Below are 15680 nucleotides of genomic sequence, written 5' to 3'. Positions count from 1 at the left end.
TTTTCACTGTATATATGTTGTTTTAGTTGTATTTGTCACTGGGACCCTGTTCTCCAGGGCCCCAGTGCTCATAAGTTTGTGGCCTATATGTATGTGTTCCCTGTGTGGTGCCTAACTGTCTCACTGTGGCTCTGCTAATCAGAACCTCAGTGGTTATGCTCTCTCATTTCTTTCAAATTGTCACTAACAGGCTAGTGACCAATTTTACCAATTTACATTGGCTTACTGGAACACCCTTATAATTCCCTAGTATATGGTACTGAGGTACCCAGGGTATTGGGGTTCCAGGAGATCCCTATGGGCTGCAGCATTTCTTTTGCCACCCATAGGGAGCTCTGACAATTCTTACACAGGCCTGCTACTTCAGCCTGAGTGAAATAACGTCCACGTTATTTCACAGCCATTTTACACTGCACTTAAGTAACTTATAAGTCACCTATATGTCTAACCTTTACCTGGTAAAGGTTAGGTGCAAAGTTACTTAGTGTGAGGGCACCCTGGCACTAGCCAAGGTGCCCCCACATTGATCAGGGCCAATTCCCTGGACTTTGTGAGTGCGGGGACACCATTACACACGTGCACTACATATAGGTCACTACCTATGTGTAGCTTCACAATGGTAACTCCGAATATGGCCATGTAACATGTCTAGGATCATGGAATTGCCCCCTCTATGCCATCCTGGCATAGTTGGCACAATTCCATGATCCCAGTGGTCTGTAGCACAGACCCTGGCACTGCCAAACTGCCTTTCCTGGGGTTTCACTGCAGCTGCTGCCAACCCCTCAGACAGGTTTCTGCCCTCCTGGGGTCAAGCCAGGCTTGACCCAGGATGGCAGAACAAAGGACTTCCTCTGAGAGAGGGTGTTACACCCTCTCCCTTTGGAAAATGGTGTGAAGGCAGGGGAGGAGTAGCCTCCCCCAGCCTCTGGAAATGCTTTCTTGGGCACATTTGTGCCCAATTCTGCATAAGCCAGTCTACACCGGTTCAGGGACCCCTTAGCCCTGCTCTGGCGCGAAACTGGACAAAGGAAAGGGGAGTGACCACTCCCCTGACCTGCACCTCCCCTGGGAGGTGTCCAGAGCTCCTCCAGTGTACTCCAGACCTCTGCCATCTTGGAAACAGAGGTGCTGCTGGCACACTGGACTGCTCTGAGTGGCCAGTGCCACCAGGTGACGTCAGAGACTCCTTCTGATAGGCTCCTCCAGGTGTTGCTAGCCTATCCTCTCTCCTAAGTAGCCAAACCCTTTTTTCTGGCTATTTAGGGTCTCCTTCTCTGGGGAAACTTTAGATAACGAATGCAAGAGCTCATCAGAGTTCCTCTGCATCTCTCTCTTCACCTTCTGCCAAGGAATCGACTGCTGACCGCGCTGGAAGCCTGCAAAACTGCAACATAGTAGCAAAGACGACTACTGCAACTCTGTAACGCTGATCCTGCCACCTTCTCGACTGTTTTCCTGGTAGTGCATGCTGTGGGGGGAGTCTGCCTCCTCTCTGCACTAGAAGCTCCGAAGAAATCTCCCGTGGGTCGACGGAATCTTCCCCCTGCAACCGCGGGCACCAAAAAGCTGCATTACCGGTCCCTTGGGTCTCCTCTCAGCACGACGAGCGAGGTCCCTCGAATCTAGCAACTGTGTCCAAGTGACCCCCACAGTCCAGTGACTCTTCAGTCCAAGTTTGGTGGAGGTAAGTCCTTGCCTCCCCACGCCAGACTGCATTGCTGGGAACCGCGACTTTTCCAGCTATTCCGGCCTCTGTGCACTTCCGGCGGAAATCCTTTGTCCACAGCCAAGCCTGGGTCCACGGCACTCTAACCTGCATTGCACGACTTTCTAAGTTGGTCTCTGGCGACGTGGGACTCTTTTGTGTAACTTCGGGTGAGCACCGTTTCACGCATCCTCATAGTGCCTGTTTCTGGCACTTCTCCAGATGCTACCTGCTGCTGAGAGGGCTCCTTGTCTGCTCGACATCCCCTCTCTCTCCTGACGCAATTTGCGACATCCTGGTCCCTCCTGGGCCACAGCAGCATCCAAAAACTCTTACCGCACGATTTGCAGCTAGCAAGGCTTGTTGCCGGTTTTTCGGCGGGAAAACACTTCTGCACGACTCTCCACGGCGATAGAGATCCGTCCTCCAAAGGGGAAGTCTCTAGCCCTTTTCGTTCCTTCAGAATCCTCAGCTTCTTCTGTCCAGTAGAAGCTTCTTTGCACCCACAGCTGGCATTTTCTGGGCATCTGCCCATCTCCGACTTGCTTGTGACTTTTGGACTTGGTCCCCTTGTTCCAAAGGTACCCTCGACTGGAAATCCATCGTTGTTGCATTGCTGGTTTGTGTCTTTCCTGCAGTATTCCCCTATCACGACTTCTTTGTCCTTTTGAGGAACTTTAGTGGACTTTGCACTCACTTTTCAGGGTCTTGGGGTGGGGGTATTTTTCTAACCCTCACTATTTTCTAATAGTCCCAGCGACCCTCTACAAGGTCACATAGGTTTGGGGTCCATTCGTGGTTCGCATTCCACTTTTGGAGTATATGGTTTGTGTTGCCCCTATCCCTATGTGTCCCCATTGCATCCTATTGTAACTATACATTGTTTGCACTGTTTTCTAAGACTATACTGCATATTTTTGGTATTGTGTACATATAACTTGTGTATATTTGCTATCCTCATACTGAGGGTACACTCTGAGATACTTTGGCATATTGTCATAAAAATAAAGTACCTTTATTTTTAGTATAACTGTGTATTGTGTTTTCTTATGATATTGTGCAAGTGACACTAGTGCTACTGTAGGAGCTTCACTCGTCTCCTAGTTCAGCCTAAGCTGCTCTGCTAAGCTACCATTATATATCAGCCTATGCTGCTAGACACCCTATACACTAATAAGGGATAACTGGGCCTGGTGCAAGGTGCAAGTACCCCTTGGTACTCACTACAAGCCAGTCCAGCCTCCTATACCCTCGACTCAGGTCTCCAGATCCCACTCTGATGCCAAGAATGCATTTATTTGGGGGGTGTCACACTCCAAACACTCCTCCCCTCCCAGGAAGCTGCACTCTTGCTTCCTGGTTCAACCACTCAAACAAGATTCAACATTGTTGATTGTGCAATTACTAAAGTCAGCCAAAGACACATTCTCTGCTGCGGCCCAGAGCTGAAGGCTGAAATCAAAAACGTCCAAAATAAACTTTTTTAATACAATGGAATATGGTGAGCAGTGATGCTTTAAAGCTATGTTGCCTCAGTAATCAGTAATGAATGACCAATCTTTAAAGAAATATATTTATCTTTTGCATATTGACAAGATTGGATGAGCTGTTTTATATAATGCTGCCTGAGTAATACATTAAGGCCCTCATTTTGACATCAGCGGTGAAAACCGCCTACCACCGTGGCGACCTCTGCCAAAAGACCGTCGCCGCAGCTACCAGCCGTCTGCCGTATTATGACCCCAGCCTGATTTCCGCCAGGAGAATGACGGAAATCCAGCTGTGGCCGTGCCGGCAGATGGCGGTAAGGTGGCGGTGCTGCCACCTGCAGCGACACGCCAGAAGTCCACCACGAGCCGTATTATGACCCATAATACGGCCTGGCGGTGTTCTGCTGACGGGCGCTGCTGACGATAGCAGCGCCCGTCCCATCTCCTGCCGAAGGACCCCCTGACTAGAGGTAAGGGTGGTGAGGGGGGTTGTGTGTGAGTGTGGGGGTGTGTGAATGTATGTGTGTGAGTGAATGCGGGTATGTGTTTCGTGATGAATGCGTGTGTGCATGTATGGTGGTGCAAATGCGTGTCTGTGGTGTAATGTAAATGCGTGTCTGTGTCTGCGTGTACGTGTGCAAGTATGTGTGGATGTGTGTGTGAATGGATGTATGCATGGGTGGATGCATGTTGGAATGGGTGTGTGTATGCGCGCGTGTGTGTGTGAAAGGGGCGTGAATGTATGGGGGTGGGAGAGTCTGGAGAGGTAGGGGGTTGGGGGTAACTGGAGTCGGAGGGGGGGAGACACCTATCAGTAACAGGGAAGGAATTCCCTGTCACTGATAGAGCCTACCGCCATGGTTTTTGTGGCGTTAAAAAAGCCACAAAAAATATGGAGGTAGGCGGGGTCATAATCCCACTGGCGGAACAGTGACGGCCGCCGGACTGGAGATGGCTATCTCCAGCCCGGTGGCTCTTACCGCCGTGACGGTCGGTGTGGTACATTGGCGGTGTGACTTCAGCCACACTGCCAATGTTATAATGTGGCGGTATGTACCACCAGCCTGTTGGCGGTACTACCGCCACATTATCGCCGACCACGGGGTCGTAATGACCCCCTAAGTTTTTTAAATAAATCATTTTAGTAGCTCTAAAATCTGGAAGAGGACAAGAAGCTGTGGGATGCACAGGAAAATGTTTAAGAATAAAGATGCCCTGGAGGAAGCATGCTGAAAGGAGAGCAAACAATGGCTGAACATTTCATTTCAATAAATAAACTCATAGGATAAAGCCATACTTATGGAGATCCACTTCACAATAAAGCCCACAGTGGGTTCGTCGTCAAGCTGTTGGACACCTGCCAGAGGGGACTCTGTGATGTCGTTGTTTGTTGAAGAAACAGCCGTCAGATATGACCCCTCAAAGCCTCCCTTGGAATCGACACTTCCGATGGACATGGTGGAGCCGTGATCGTTCTTCCACTTCCCGGAGATTTGACACTGCGGAGAGACAGACAGGATCCATGTTCAGGTCCACAACTATGTAGGACAACATCCTGGTGGGTGGAGTCAGTGACAGCCACTCCAAAAGGTCGAAAGGCACCACAGCTCGCGATGCACCACAGCATCTGTGGATGCAGCACATTGCGGCTTGAGCAGGGACGTAACAGAGGCCCCACAGCTCCTGCAGCACGGGGTCCACAGGCTTACACATACTGGAGGGGGCCCCCGCAGCCCCTACTGATTAAGGTGTGGGAGACCCTTTCAACTTATCTTGCAGAGGGGCCCCTCACATTTTGTTACGCCACTGGGCTTGAGTGATGTAGCACTACACATAAAATCACTTATTACAGACACTAAAGTATTGTCATACATAGTGGTTCTTCTCCAAAGAGGAAGTGAGCTATATTCACAGTGCATAATGCTTCACATTACATTGACACTGCACCCTCATTGTAGACTCAACACACTGCTGTGTTTCACAGATCTCAACAGTTGATGGGAGTTTGTTTGAGTGGCTTAACTTCATTGTGTGACTCGTGTCCCAAAATGCATGACCCTGTGGTGGTAAGGCATGTCTTTCCCTTGGCCTTAGCAAAGGTGTTGTGGTATGTGCCTTGACACAGTCCGTTTACTGTTGAAATGTAATATGTGCACTATGGTCTCCCTGCCCAACATATAAAGGCAAATATTTACAAGCCACCTGTGCCAACAGTGTGTCACTTTTTATGATGCCCCGGCAGCTCACAGTGCAGACACAGATCTTTGTGCATTTCCATGGCCTCGTAGATATGGTGTAAGGCAATGCAGCGCAAGTCACTGAATTGTCTTACACTGTGTCGGGGGGGGTGTTCCAGGGCGTTGCGGGGGGGTTTCCCTCACAACACCCATGGATTTTGACACATTTCCAAATTGCAAAGACATGTAAACCTGGGAATGCGTCAAACCTGTACGCCTCCACAGGGGAGGCATAGCAAGGAGAAAATTCTTCAGCACACATAGGACGAGAAAAATGCCTCCATGGATTGTTTTTGTTCAGGAACGTGAGCCTTTCTGCACAAAAGCAATCCTGCTAAGAATGCTGACACTCTTAGAGCTAGGCAGCTAGGCACCAAATTGTGCACCGGTGCTGGCTGATAGGACAGTAATGCACTGTATCTCATAGATGCAGTGGATTTGTGGCATTAGGCATAAGGCAGCTCAGCAAATAGACTTGTGGCGCTGCCCTATGCAAACTCTTTTTAAATATGCACCCAAGTATGCATTTAGGGGCATATTTAGGAGCCCCTTGCACCACCAGTGCATCACTTTTTATGACACACCGGCAGCACAAAGTGCAGACCCATATGTATGAGACCACGCAAAGCCACTTTATGTGGCTTTTCATAGCCTTGTAGATATGGTGTAAGGCAACGGAGCGCATGTCGCTGCATTGCCTCACACTGCATCAGGTGGGCATTCCATGGGTGTTGAATTGTATTTCCCACACAACACCCACAGGTTTTGAGGCATTTCCAGATTTTCAAGGATGTGCATACCTGGGACTTCATCAAAACTGTACACCTCCCCAGGGAGGCGTAATGAGAATAAATATATTTATTTCTCCTTGTTTTTCCTCTTTCTTTGTGTGCTGCATTCTACACAAAAACAATCTTGCCAACAATGCACACACCCTTGCACCATGGTGCAAGGATGTCTGTGTTGGCACTAGGCACCAAGTTGTGCCCGGTGCTGGATGAATGGACAAGAATGTACTGTTTCTCGTAGATCTGGTGCATTTCTGCCCTTTCAAATTGGTGCAGGCCAGCACTGCAAATAAACTTGCAGTGCTGCCCTACGCCAATTCTTTGTGAATATGCCCCATAGTGTCAGCTTGCCATTTTGACCACAGTAATGGAAACCTCTAATCGGAAGCAGACACCTTATTTTCACTAGTTTTCCATATTGCTCCAAGCCGAGTGGTCATTCCAGGAATTTTTGGCTTGCATTATTTTCAAACATTCTTCGGACCAATCAAGTTTGTTTCCTACGTTCTGAGGCCCGTATTTATGCTTTTTGACGCAAAACTGCGTTAACGCAGTTTTGCGTCAAAAAAATGAGCGCCGGCTAACGCCATTCTGAAGCGCCATGCAGGCGCCGTATTTATTGAATGGCGTTAGCCGGCGTTAGCCGACCAGCGCTGCCTGGTGTGCGAAAAAAAAAACGACGTACACCAGACAGCGCCGGCGTAGGGAAAAATGGCGTTTGGGCGTCCAAAAATGGGGCAAGTCAGGCTGAGGCAAAAAAATCGCCTCAACCCGATTTGCGCCATTTTGTTTTGCCGCCCAGGCGCCATTAACATGACTCCTGTCTTAGCAAAGACAGGAGTCATGCCCCCTTGCCCAATGGCCATACCCAGGGGAATTATGTCCCCTAGGCATGGTCATTGGGCATAGTGGCATGTAGGGGGGCACAAATCAGGCCCCCCTATGCCACAAAAAAAAATTAAAAAAAATACTTACCCCAACTTACCTTTTCTTCCCTGGGATGGGTACCTCCATCCTTGGGTGTCCTCCTGGGGTGGGCAAGGGTTGCAGGGGTTGTCCCTGGGGGCAGGGGAGGGCACCTCTGGGCTCATTCTGAATGGCGCAAATCGGGTTGAGGCGATTTTTTTGCCTCAGCCTGACTTGCCCCATTTTTGGACGCCCAAATGCCATTTTTCCCTACGCCGGCGCTGCCTGGTGTACGTTGTTTTTTTTTACGCACACCAGGCAGCGCCGGTCGGCTAACGCCATTCAATAAATACAGCGCCCGCATGGCGCTTCAGAATGGCGTTAGCCGGCGCTAATTTTTTTGACACAAAACTGCGTTAGAGCAGTTTTGCATCAAAAAGTATAAATACGGGCCTTAACGCCTGCCCTGACCCAGGCTTTAAAAAGAGGCGCAAATGCGGGTTTTTTTGACCCGCCCACTCCCGGGCGTCATTTTTGCCCAGGAGTATAAATCCGACGCATATGCATCGGAGTCATTTTTTTAGACGGGAACGCCTACCTTGCATCTCATTAACGCAAGAAAGGTGTTCACACTAAAAAATGACGCAAACTCCATGAACTTTGGCGCTAGACGCGTCTAACGCCAAAGTATAAATATGGAGTTAGTTTTGCGTCGAATTTGCGTCTAAAAAAACGACGCAAATTCGGCGCAAACGGAGTATAAATATGCCCCTAAGTGTACTCTGCTTTCAGAGAGCGAAAGAAGTATTGTGTCCATTCTATTTCTAGGTGCATATTTACAACGAGCTTGCACCACCGTTGCATCATTATTTTTGCCCCTGCGGCGCATTCAGTAAGCCATATTTACAAAGGGGATGCATTTGGCCCAATGTGTCAGTTTTTGTAGCCCTGCTTCAGAGTATACCTGTGCTAGAACCGCCAATATTTACAAGTTTGGCAATGTGTAATGCATGCATTGCTGTAAGCCTGTAATGCGTCAAAATTCCTATGTCTCAGTAACTCAGATGTAGGAAAGATGAAGTGGCTGTGGCATAGGAGGTCACTTAAAACACTGTAATAAGTAAGTAAATCACATCCCCTCAACTAGTAGTAGGTCTACATATGGAACAATCATGTTGACAGACCACTTGAGCAACCTGGGATCATGGTTCCTAATATATATAATCTACCACTGCAGCAATGCAATATGATGCTGTGTAGTCCATGTAAGGGACAGGCCAGGATTGTCAAATATCAATATAGGAATGGGTCCCCAAGTCCAGCAAAGTCTACTCCAAACCACAAAAGTTAAACACACATAAGGTAGGTAACAGAGGGATTTTCACTTCAGCTTACATTAATTACTTTTATCCACTCACATTAAGGTTTCATTCAACATGTCATACATAGTTAGGTATCTTTGTACATATAAGTAGACTATGCCCCCTGTACTATGACCAGGACCAATGAAATAGTGTCCACTGTGAACTTGACATCATTTCACACTATATTACATTGGTTCCCCACACTTTAGGCCAATTCTATCAGTCAGAACCGACGCATAAGATCTGTTTTTTGATGCATTGCTGAAATTGACTATGTGCTAAGCCCGACTTAAGCAGTGTGCCATTTTTGGGGCAGATGCATTATGGCATTCTTCCCACAGATGCGTGAGCATTTCTGATGCATCTTGGGACATTACGCCATGGTGTGTCATAAATACGACGCATCAAAAGCGCTTGGATCTGTCATAACGAAGTGCAAGTTCTTCTGACGCATCGTTGCTTTCATACAGTGATGCATCAGTTCTTGTAAATATGCCCACTAATATTTAATTTGCAAAGTGCACGGAGATACTTGCAAAGGTATGTTTTAAAACTGGACATAGGGACATTGTTCAGCACATTGCAACGATGAGCAGATGGGGCTAATCATCTTAGGTATTACTTGACAGACCAGGGGCCTCATTTACAAGAACTGATGCATCACTGCGTCGTGGCATCGATGCATCAAAAAAACTTGCACTTTGGCAAAAAAGCTTACAATGCCATGGATGCGTCATGTTTACAATATGTTGCTCCAAGGCATAGGGTCCCAGGATGTATCAGAAATGCTGACGCATCCAAGGAAAGGATGTTACAACGCATCTACTCAAAAAGTGACTCATTGCTGAAGTTGGTTTCAGAATTGATGCAACTTCAGCAATGCATCAGAAATCTGAGGTGATGCGTCAGTTCAGATTGACTCATGGAGCCTAATGTGTTAGGACTAATGTAAAAGACTGTGAAATGGTGGAATATCACCTTCTACACTTTTGCATTGGTCCTAGATGTAAGAGGTAATGTATACAGTATGGCTATGTGTCAAATTACAGTGGGCATGGCCTACTGATGTATATCTACAGACCTGATTATGTGTGACATTGTGAGTGACAGTGTAATGTAAGTGAATACAAGGATGTGTTGGAATGTGAAGTGGCAATACATGTATTACCTACCTTATGTGTGTGCTTACCTGTGGTCCTTCGGGGTACTCAGACCTGGATTTGTTGACCCATTCATCTTTGGAGAAGTGACAATCCTGGCCTGTTCCTTGCAAAAAGTACACAATGTCACATTGCCTTGCTGCAGTGTATGATAGGCTCACAGGTGCCATGGTCCTAGGTTGGTCAAGGGGTCCTAAAACATGATTGGCACATGTGTAGACCTACTACAAACAGTGGGGAGGTGCAAAACAGACATCTTCCAGGATTCAAATAGCCATGTTCCTGTTTAAAAGCTAATGCGTCAGTGTGAGAAAGTAGCCTCTTTCTAGACTTGTTACCCCCACTTTTGGCCTGTTTGAGAGTGTATGTCAGGGTGTTTTCAGTGTCTCACTGGGATCCTGCTAGCCAGGGCCCAGTGCTCATAGTGAAAACCCTATGTTTTCAGTATGTTTGTTATGTGTCACTGGGACCCTGCTAGTCAGGACCCCAGTGCTCATAAGTTTGTGGCCTATATGTATGTGTTCCCTGTGTGGTGACTAACTGTCTCACTGAGGCTCTGCTAACCAGAACCTCAGTAGTTATGCTCTCTCATTTCTTACAAATTGTCACTAACAGGCTAAGTGACCATTTCACCAATTCACATTGGCATACTGGAACACCCTTATAATTCCCTAGTATATGGTACTGGGGTTCCAGGAGATCCCTATGGGCTGCAGCATTTCTTTTGCCACCCATAGGGAGCTCTGGCAATTCTTACACAGGCCTGCCACTGCAGCATGAGTGAAATAATGCCCACATTATTTCACAGCCATTTTCACTGCACTTATGTAACTTATAAGTCACCTATATGTCTAACCTTTACCTGGTAAAGGTAAGGTGCAAAGTTACTTAGTGTGTGGGCACCCTGGCACTAGCCAAGGTGCCCCCACATTGTTCAGGGCCAATTCCCCAGACTTTGTGAGTGCGGGGACACCATTACATGCGTGCACTACACATAGGTCACTACCTATGTGTAGCTTCACAATGGTAACTCCGAATATGGCCATGTAACATGTCTAAGATCATGGAATTGCCCCCTCTATGCCATCCTGGCATTGTTGGTACAATCCCATGATCCCACGGTTCCGTAGCTCAGACCCAGGTACAGCCAAACTGCCTTTTCTGGGGTTTCACTGCAGCTGCTGCTGCTGCCAACCCCTCAGACAGGTTTCTGCCCTCCTGGGGTCAAGCCAGGCTTGTCCCAGGATGGCAGAACAAAGGACTTCCTCTGAGAGAGGGTGTTACACCCTCCCCCTTTGGAAAATAGTGTGAAGGCAGGGGATGAGTAGCCTCCCCCAGCCTCTGGAAATGCTTTCTTGGGCACATTTGTGCCCAATTCTGCATAAGCCAGTCTACACCGGTTCAGGGACCCCTTAGCCCTGCTCTGGCGTGAAACTGGACAAAGGAAAGGGGAGTGACCTCTCCCCTGACCTGCACCTCCCCTGGGAGGTGTCCAGAGCTCCTCCAGTGTGCTCCAGACCTCTGCCACCTTTGAAACAGAGGTGCTGCTAGCACACTGGACTGCTCTGAGTGGCCAGTGCCACCAGGTGATGTCAGAGACTCCTTCTGATAGGCTCCTCCAGGTGTTGCTAGCCTATCCTCTCTCCTAGGTAGCCAAACCCTCTTTTCTGGCTATTTAGGGTCTCTGTCTCTGGGGTAACTTTAGATAACGAAAGCAAGAGCTCATCAGAGTTCCTCTGCATCTCTCTCTTCACCTTCTGCCAAGGAATCGACTGCTGACCACGCTGGAAGCCTGCAAAACTGCAACATAGTAGCAAAGACAACTACTGCAACTCTGTAACGCTGATCCTGCCGCCTTCTCGACTGTTTTCCTGGTGGTGCATGCTGTGGGGGTAGTCTGCCTCCTCTCTGCACTAGAAGCTCCGAAGAAATCTCCTGCGGGTCGACGGAATCTTCCCCCTGCTACTGCAGGCACCAAAAAGCTGCATTACCGGTCCCTTGGGTCTCCTCTCAGCACAACGAGCGAGGTCCCTTGAATCTAGCAACTCTGTCCAAGTGACTATCACAGTCCAGTGACTCTTCAGTCCAAGTTTGGTGGAGGTAAGTCCTTGCCTCCCCACGCCAGACTGCATTGTTGGAAACCGCGTCTTTTGCAACTACTCCGGCTTCCGTGCACTTCCGGCGGAAATCCTTTGTGCACAGCCAAGCCTGAGTCCACGGCACTCTAACCTGCATTGCACGACTTTCTAAGTTGGTCTCCGGCGACGTGGGACTCCTTTGTGTAACTTCGGGTGAGCACCGTTTCATGCATCCTCATAGTGCCTGTTTCTGGCACTTCTCTGGGTGCTACCTGCTGCTGAGAGGGCTCCTTGTCTTGCTCGTCGTTCCTTCTCTCTCCTGACACAATTTGCGACATCCTGGTCCCTCCTGGGCCACAGCAGAATCCAAAAATGCTTACTGCACGATTTGCAGCTAGCAAGGCTTGTTGGTAGTTTTTCGGTAGAAAAACACTTCTGCACGACTCTCCGCGGCGAGTCGGATTGGTCCACCAAAGGGGAAGTCTCTAGCCCTTTTTGTTTTTGCAGAAACCTCAGCTTCTTCTGTCCAGTAGAAGCTTCTTTGCACCCACAGCTGGCATTTCCTGGGCATCTGCCCATCTCCGACTTGCTTGTGACTTTTGGACTTGGTCCCCTTGTTCCACAGGTACCGTAGATTGGAAATCCATCGTTGTTGCATTGCGGTTTGTGTCTTTCCTGCATTATTCCCCTATCACGACTTCTTTGTCCTTTGGGGAACTTCAGTGCACTTTGCACTCACTTTTCAGGGTCTTGGGGTGGGCTATTTTTCTAACCCTCACTATTTTCTAAAAGTCCCAGCGCCCCTCTACAAGGTCACATAGGTTTGGGGTCCATTCGTGGTTCGCATTCCACTTTTGGAGTATATGGTTTGTGTTGCTCCTATCCCTATGTGTCCCTATTGCATCCTATTGTAACTATACATTGTTTGCACTGTTTTCTAAGACTATACTGCATATTTTTGGTATTGTGTACATATAACTTGTGTATATTTGCTATCCTCATACTGAGGGTACACTCTGAGATACTTTGGCATATTGTCATAAAAATAAAGTACCTTTATTTTTAGTATATCTGTGTATTGTGTTTTCTTATGATATTGTGCAAGTGACACTAGTGGTACTGTAGGAGTTTCACTCGTCTCCTAGTTCAGCCTAAGCTGCTCTGCTAAGCTACCATTATCTATCAGCCTATGCTGCTAGACACCCTATACACTAATAAGGGATAACTGGGCCTGCTGCAAGGTGCAAGTACCCCTTGGTACTCACTACAAGCCAGTCCACCCTCCTACATTGGTTGTGCAGCGATGGGATAAGTGCTTTGAGACTACTTACCACTCTTGTCATTGTACTTTTTGTAGGAGGCTGGACTGGCTTGTAGTGAGTACCAAGGGGTACTTGCACCTTGCACCAGGCCCAGTTATCCCTTATTAGTGTATAGGGTGTCTAGCAGCTTAGGCTGATAGATAATGGTAGCTTAGCAAAGCAGCTCAGGCTGAACTAGGAGACGTGTGAAGCTACTACAGTACCACTTAGTGTCATATGCACAATATCATAAGAAAACACAATACACAGTTATACTAAAAATAAAGGTACTTTATTTTTATGACAATATGCCAAAGTATCTTAGAGTGTACCCTCAGTGAGAGGATAGGAAATATACACAAGATATATATACACAATAGCAAAAATATGCAGTATAGTCTTAGAAAACAGTGCAAACAATGTATAGTTACCATAGGATGCAATGGGGAAACATAGGGATAGGGGCAACACAAACCATATACTCCAGAAGTGGAATGCGAACCACGAATGGACCCCAAACCTATGTGACCTTGTAGAGGGTCGCTGGGACTATTAGACAATAGTGAGAGTTAGAAAAATAACCCTCCCCAAGACCCTGAAAAGTGAGTGCAAAGTGCACTAAAGTTCCCCTAAGGACAAAATAGTCGTGTTAGAGGGAGAATGCAAGGAAAACACAAATCAGCAATGCAACAACGATGGATTCCTGTCTGAAGGTACCTGTGGAACAAGGGGACCAAGTCCAAAAGTCACAAGCAGCTCGGAGATGGGCAGATGCCCAAGAAATGCCAGCGGTTGGTGCAAAGAAGCTCTTACTAGGCTGAAGAACTGTGAATACTGCAGGAACGACAAGGGCTAGAGACTTCCCCTTTGGAGGATGGATCCCCCACGCCTTGGAGAGTCGTGCAGAAGTGTTTTCCCGCCGGATGGACGCCAACAAGCCTTGCTACACGCAAATCGTGCGTTTGGCGTTTTTGGACGCTGCTGGGGCCCAGGAGGGACCAGGAGGTCGCAAATTGGACCTGCAGAGAGAGGGGACGTCGAGCAAGACAAGGAGCCCTCACTGAAGCAGGTAGCACCCGGAGAAGTGCCAGAAACAGGCACTACGAGGATGCGTGAAACGGTGCTCGCCGAAGTTGCACAAAGGAGTCCCACGTCGCCGGAGACCAACTTAGAAAGTCGTGCAATGCAGGTTAGAGTGCCGTGGACCCAGGCTTGGCTGTGCACGAAGGATTTCCGCCGGAAGTGCACAGGGGCCGGAGAAGCTTGCAAAGTCGCGGTTCCCAGCAATGCAGCCCAGCGAGGTGAGGCAAGGACTTACCTCCACCAAACTTGGGCTGAAGAGTCACTGGACTGTGGGGGTCACTTGGACGGTGTCGCTGGATTCGAGGGACCTCGCTCGTCGTGCTGAGAGGAGACCCAAGGGACCGGAGATGCAGCTTTTTGGTGCCTGCGGTTGCAGGGGGAAGATTCCGTCGACCCACGGGAGATTTCTTCGGAGCTTCTGGTGCAGAGAGGAGGCAGGCTACCCCCACAGCATGCACAAGCAGGAAAACAGTCGAGAAGGCGGCAGGATCAGCGTTACAGAGTTGCAGTAGTCGTCTTTGCTACTATGTTGCAGGTTTGCAGGCTTCCAGCGCGGTCAGCGGTCGATTCCTTATCAGAAGGTGAAGAGGGAGATGCAGAGGAACTCGGCTGAGCTCATGCATTCGTTATCTAAAGTTTCCCCAGAGACAGAGACCCTAAATAGCCAGAAAAGAGGGTTTGGCTACCTAGGAGAGAAGAAAGGCTACTAACACCTGAAGGAGCCTATCACAAGGAGTCTCGGACGTCATCTGGTGGCACTGGCCACTCAGAGCAGTCCAGTGTGCCAGCAGCACCTCTGTTTCCAAGATGGCAGAGGTCTGGAGCACACTGGAGGAGCTCTGGACACCTCCCAGGGGAGGTGCAGGTCAGGGGAGTGGTCACTCCCCTTTCCTTTGTCCAGTTTCGCGCCAGAGCAGGGGCTAAGGGGTCCCTGAACCGGTGTAGACTGGCTTATGCAGAATTGGGCACATCTGTGCCCAACAAAGCATTTCCAGAGGCTGGGGGAGGCTACTCCTCCCCTGCCTTCACACCATTTTCCAAAGGGAGAGGGTGTCACACCCTCTCTCAGAGGAAGTTCTTTGTTCTGCCATCCTGGGCCAGGCCTGGCTGGACCCCAGGAGGGCAGCTGCCTGTCTGAGGGGTTGGCAGCAGCAGCAGCTGCAGAGAAACCCCAGGAAGGGCAGTCTGGCAGTACCAGGGTCTGTGCTACAGACCACTGGGATCATGGAATTGTACCAACAATGCCAGGATGGCATAGAGGGGGCAATTCCATGATCATAGACATGTTACATGGCCATATTCGGAGTTACCATGGTGAAGCTACATATAGGTAGTGACCTATATGTAGTGCACGCGTGTAATGGTGTCCCCGCACTCACAAAGTTCAGTGAATTGGCTCTGAACAATGTGGGGGCACCTTGGCTAGTGCCAGGGTGCCCTCACACTAAGTAACTTTGCACCTAACCTTTACCAGGTAAAGGTTAGACATATAGGTGACTTATAAGTTACTTAAGTGCAGTGTAAAATGGCTGTGAAATAACGTGGACGTTATTTCACTCAGGCTG

The 15680-nt window shown here is 48.7% G+C and overlaps 1 protein-coding gene across 1 annotated transcript in view; it reads right to left on the bottom strand.

The window, feature by feature from the left end:
- Positions 1-15680, bottom strand: part of LOC138278825 (avidin-like) — a 102416-nt gene that overhangs the window by 68696 nt on the left and 18040 nt on the right. The window contains exon 2 of the mRNA XM_069219335.1: positions 4496-4697. Coding sequence (XP_069075436.1) covers positions 4496-4697 — 202 coding nt within the window. The remainder of the gene's footprint in view (positions 1-4495; positions 4698-15680) is intronic.

This window comes from Pleurodeles waltl, unplaced genomic scaffold (assembly GCF_031143425.1).
Source record: "Pleurodeles waltl isolate 20211129_DDA unplaced genomic scaffold, aPleWal1.hap1.20221129 scaffold_65, whole genome shotgun sequence".
NCBI classification, from domain to species: Eukaryota; Metazoa; Chordata; class Amphibia; order Caudata; family Salamandridae; genus Pleurodeles; species Pleurodeles waltl.
Note: the sequence above shows the minus strand (reverse complement) of the source record. Positions and strands in the feature narration are given on the sequence as shown.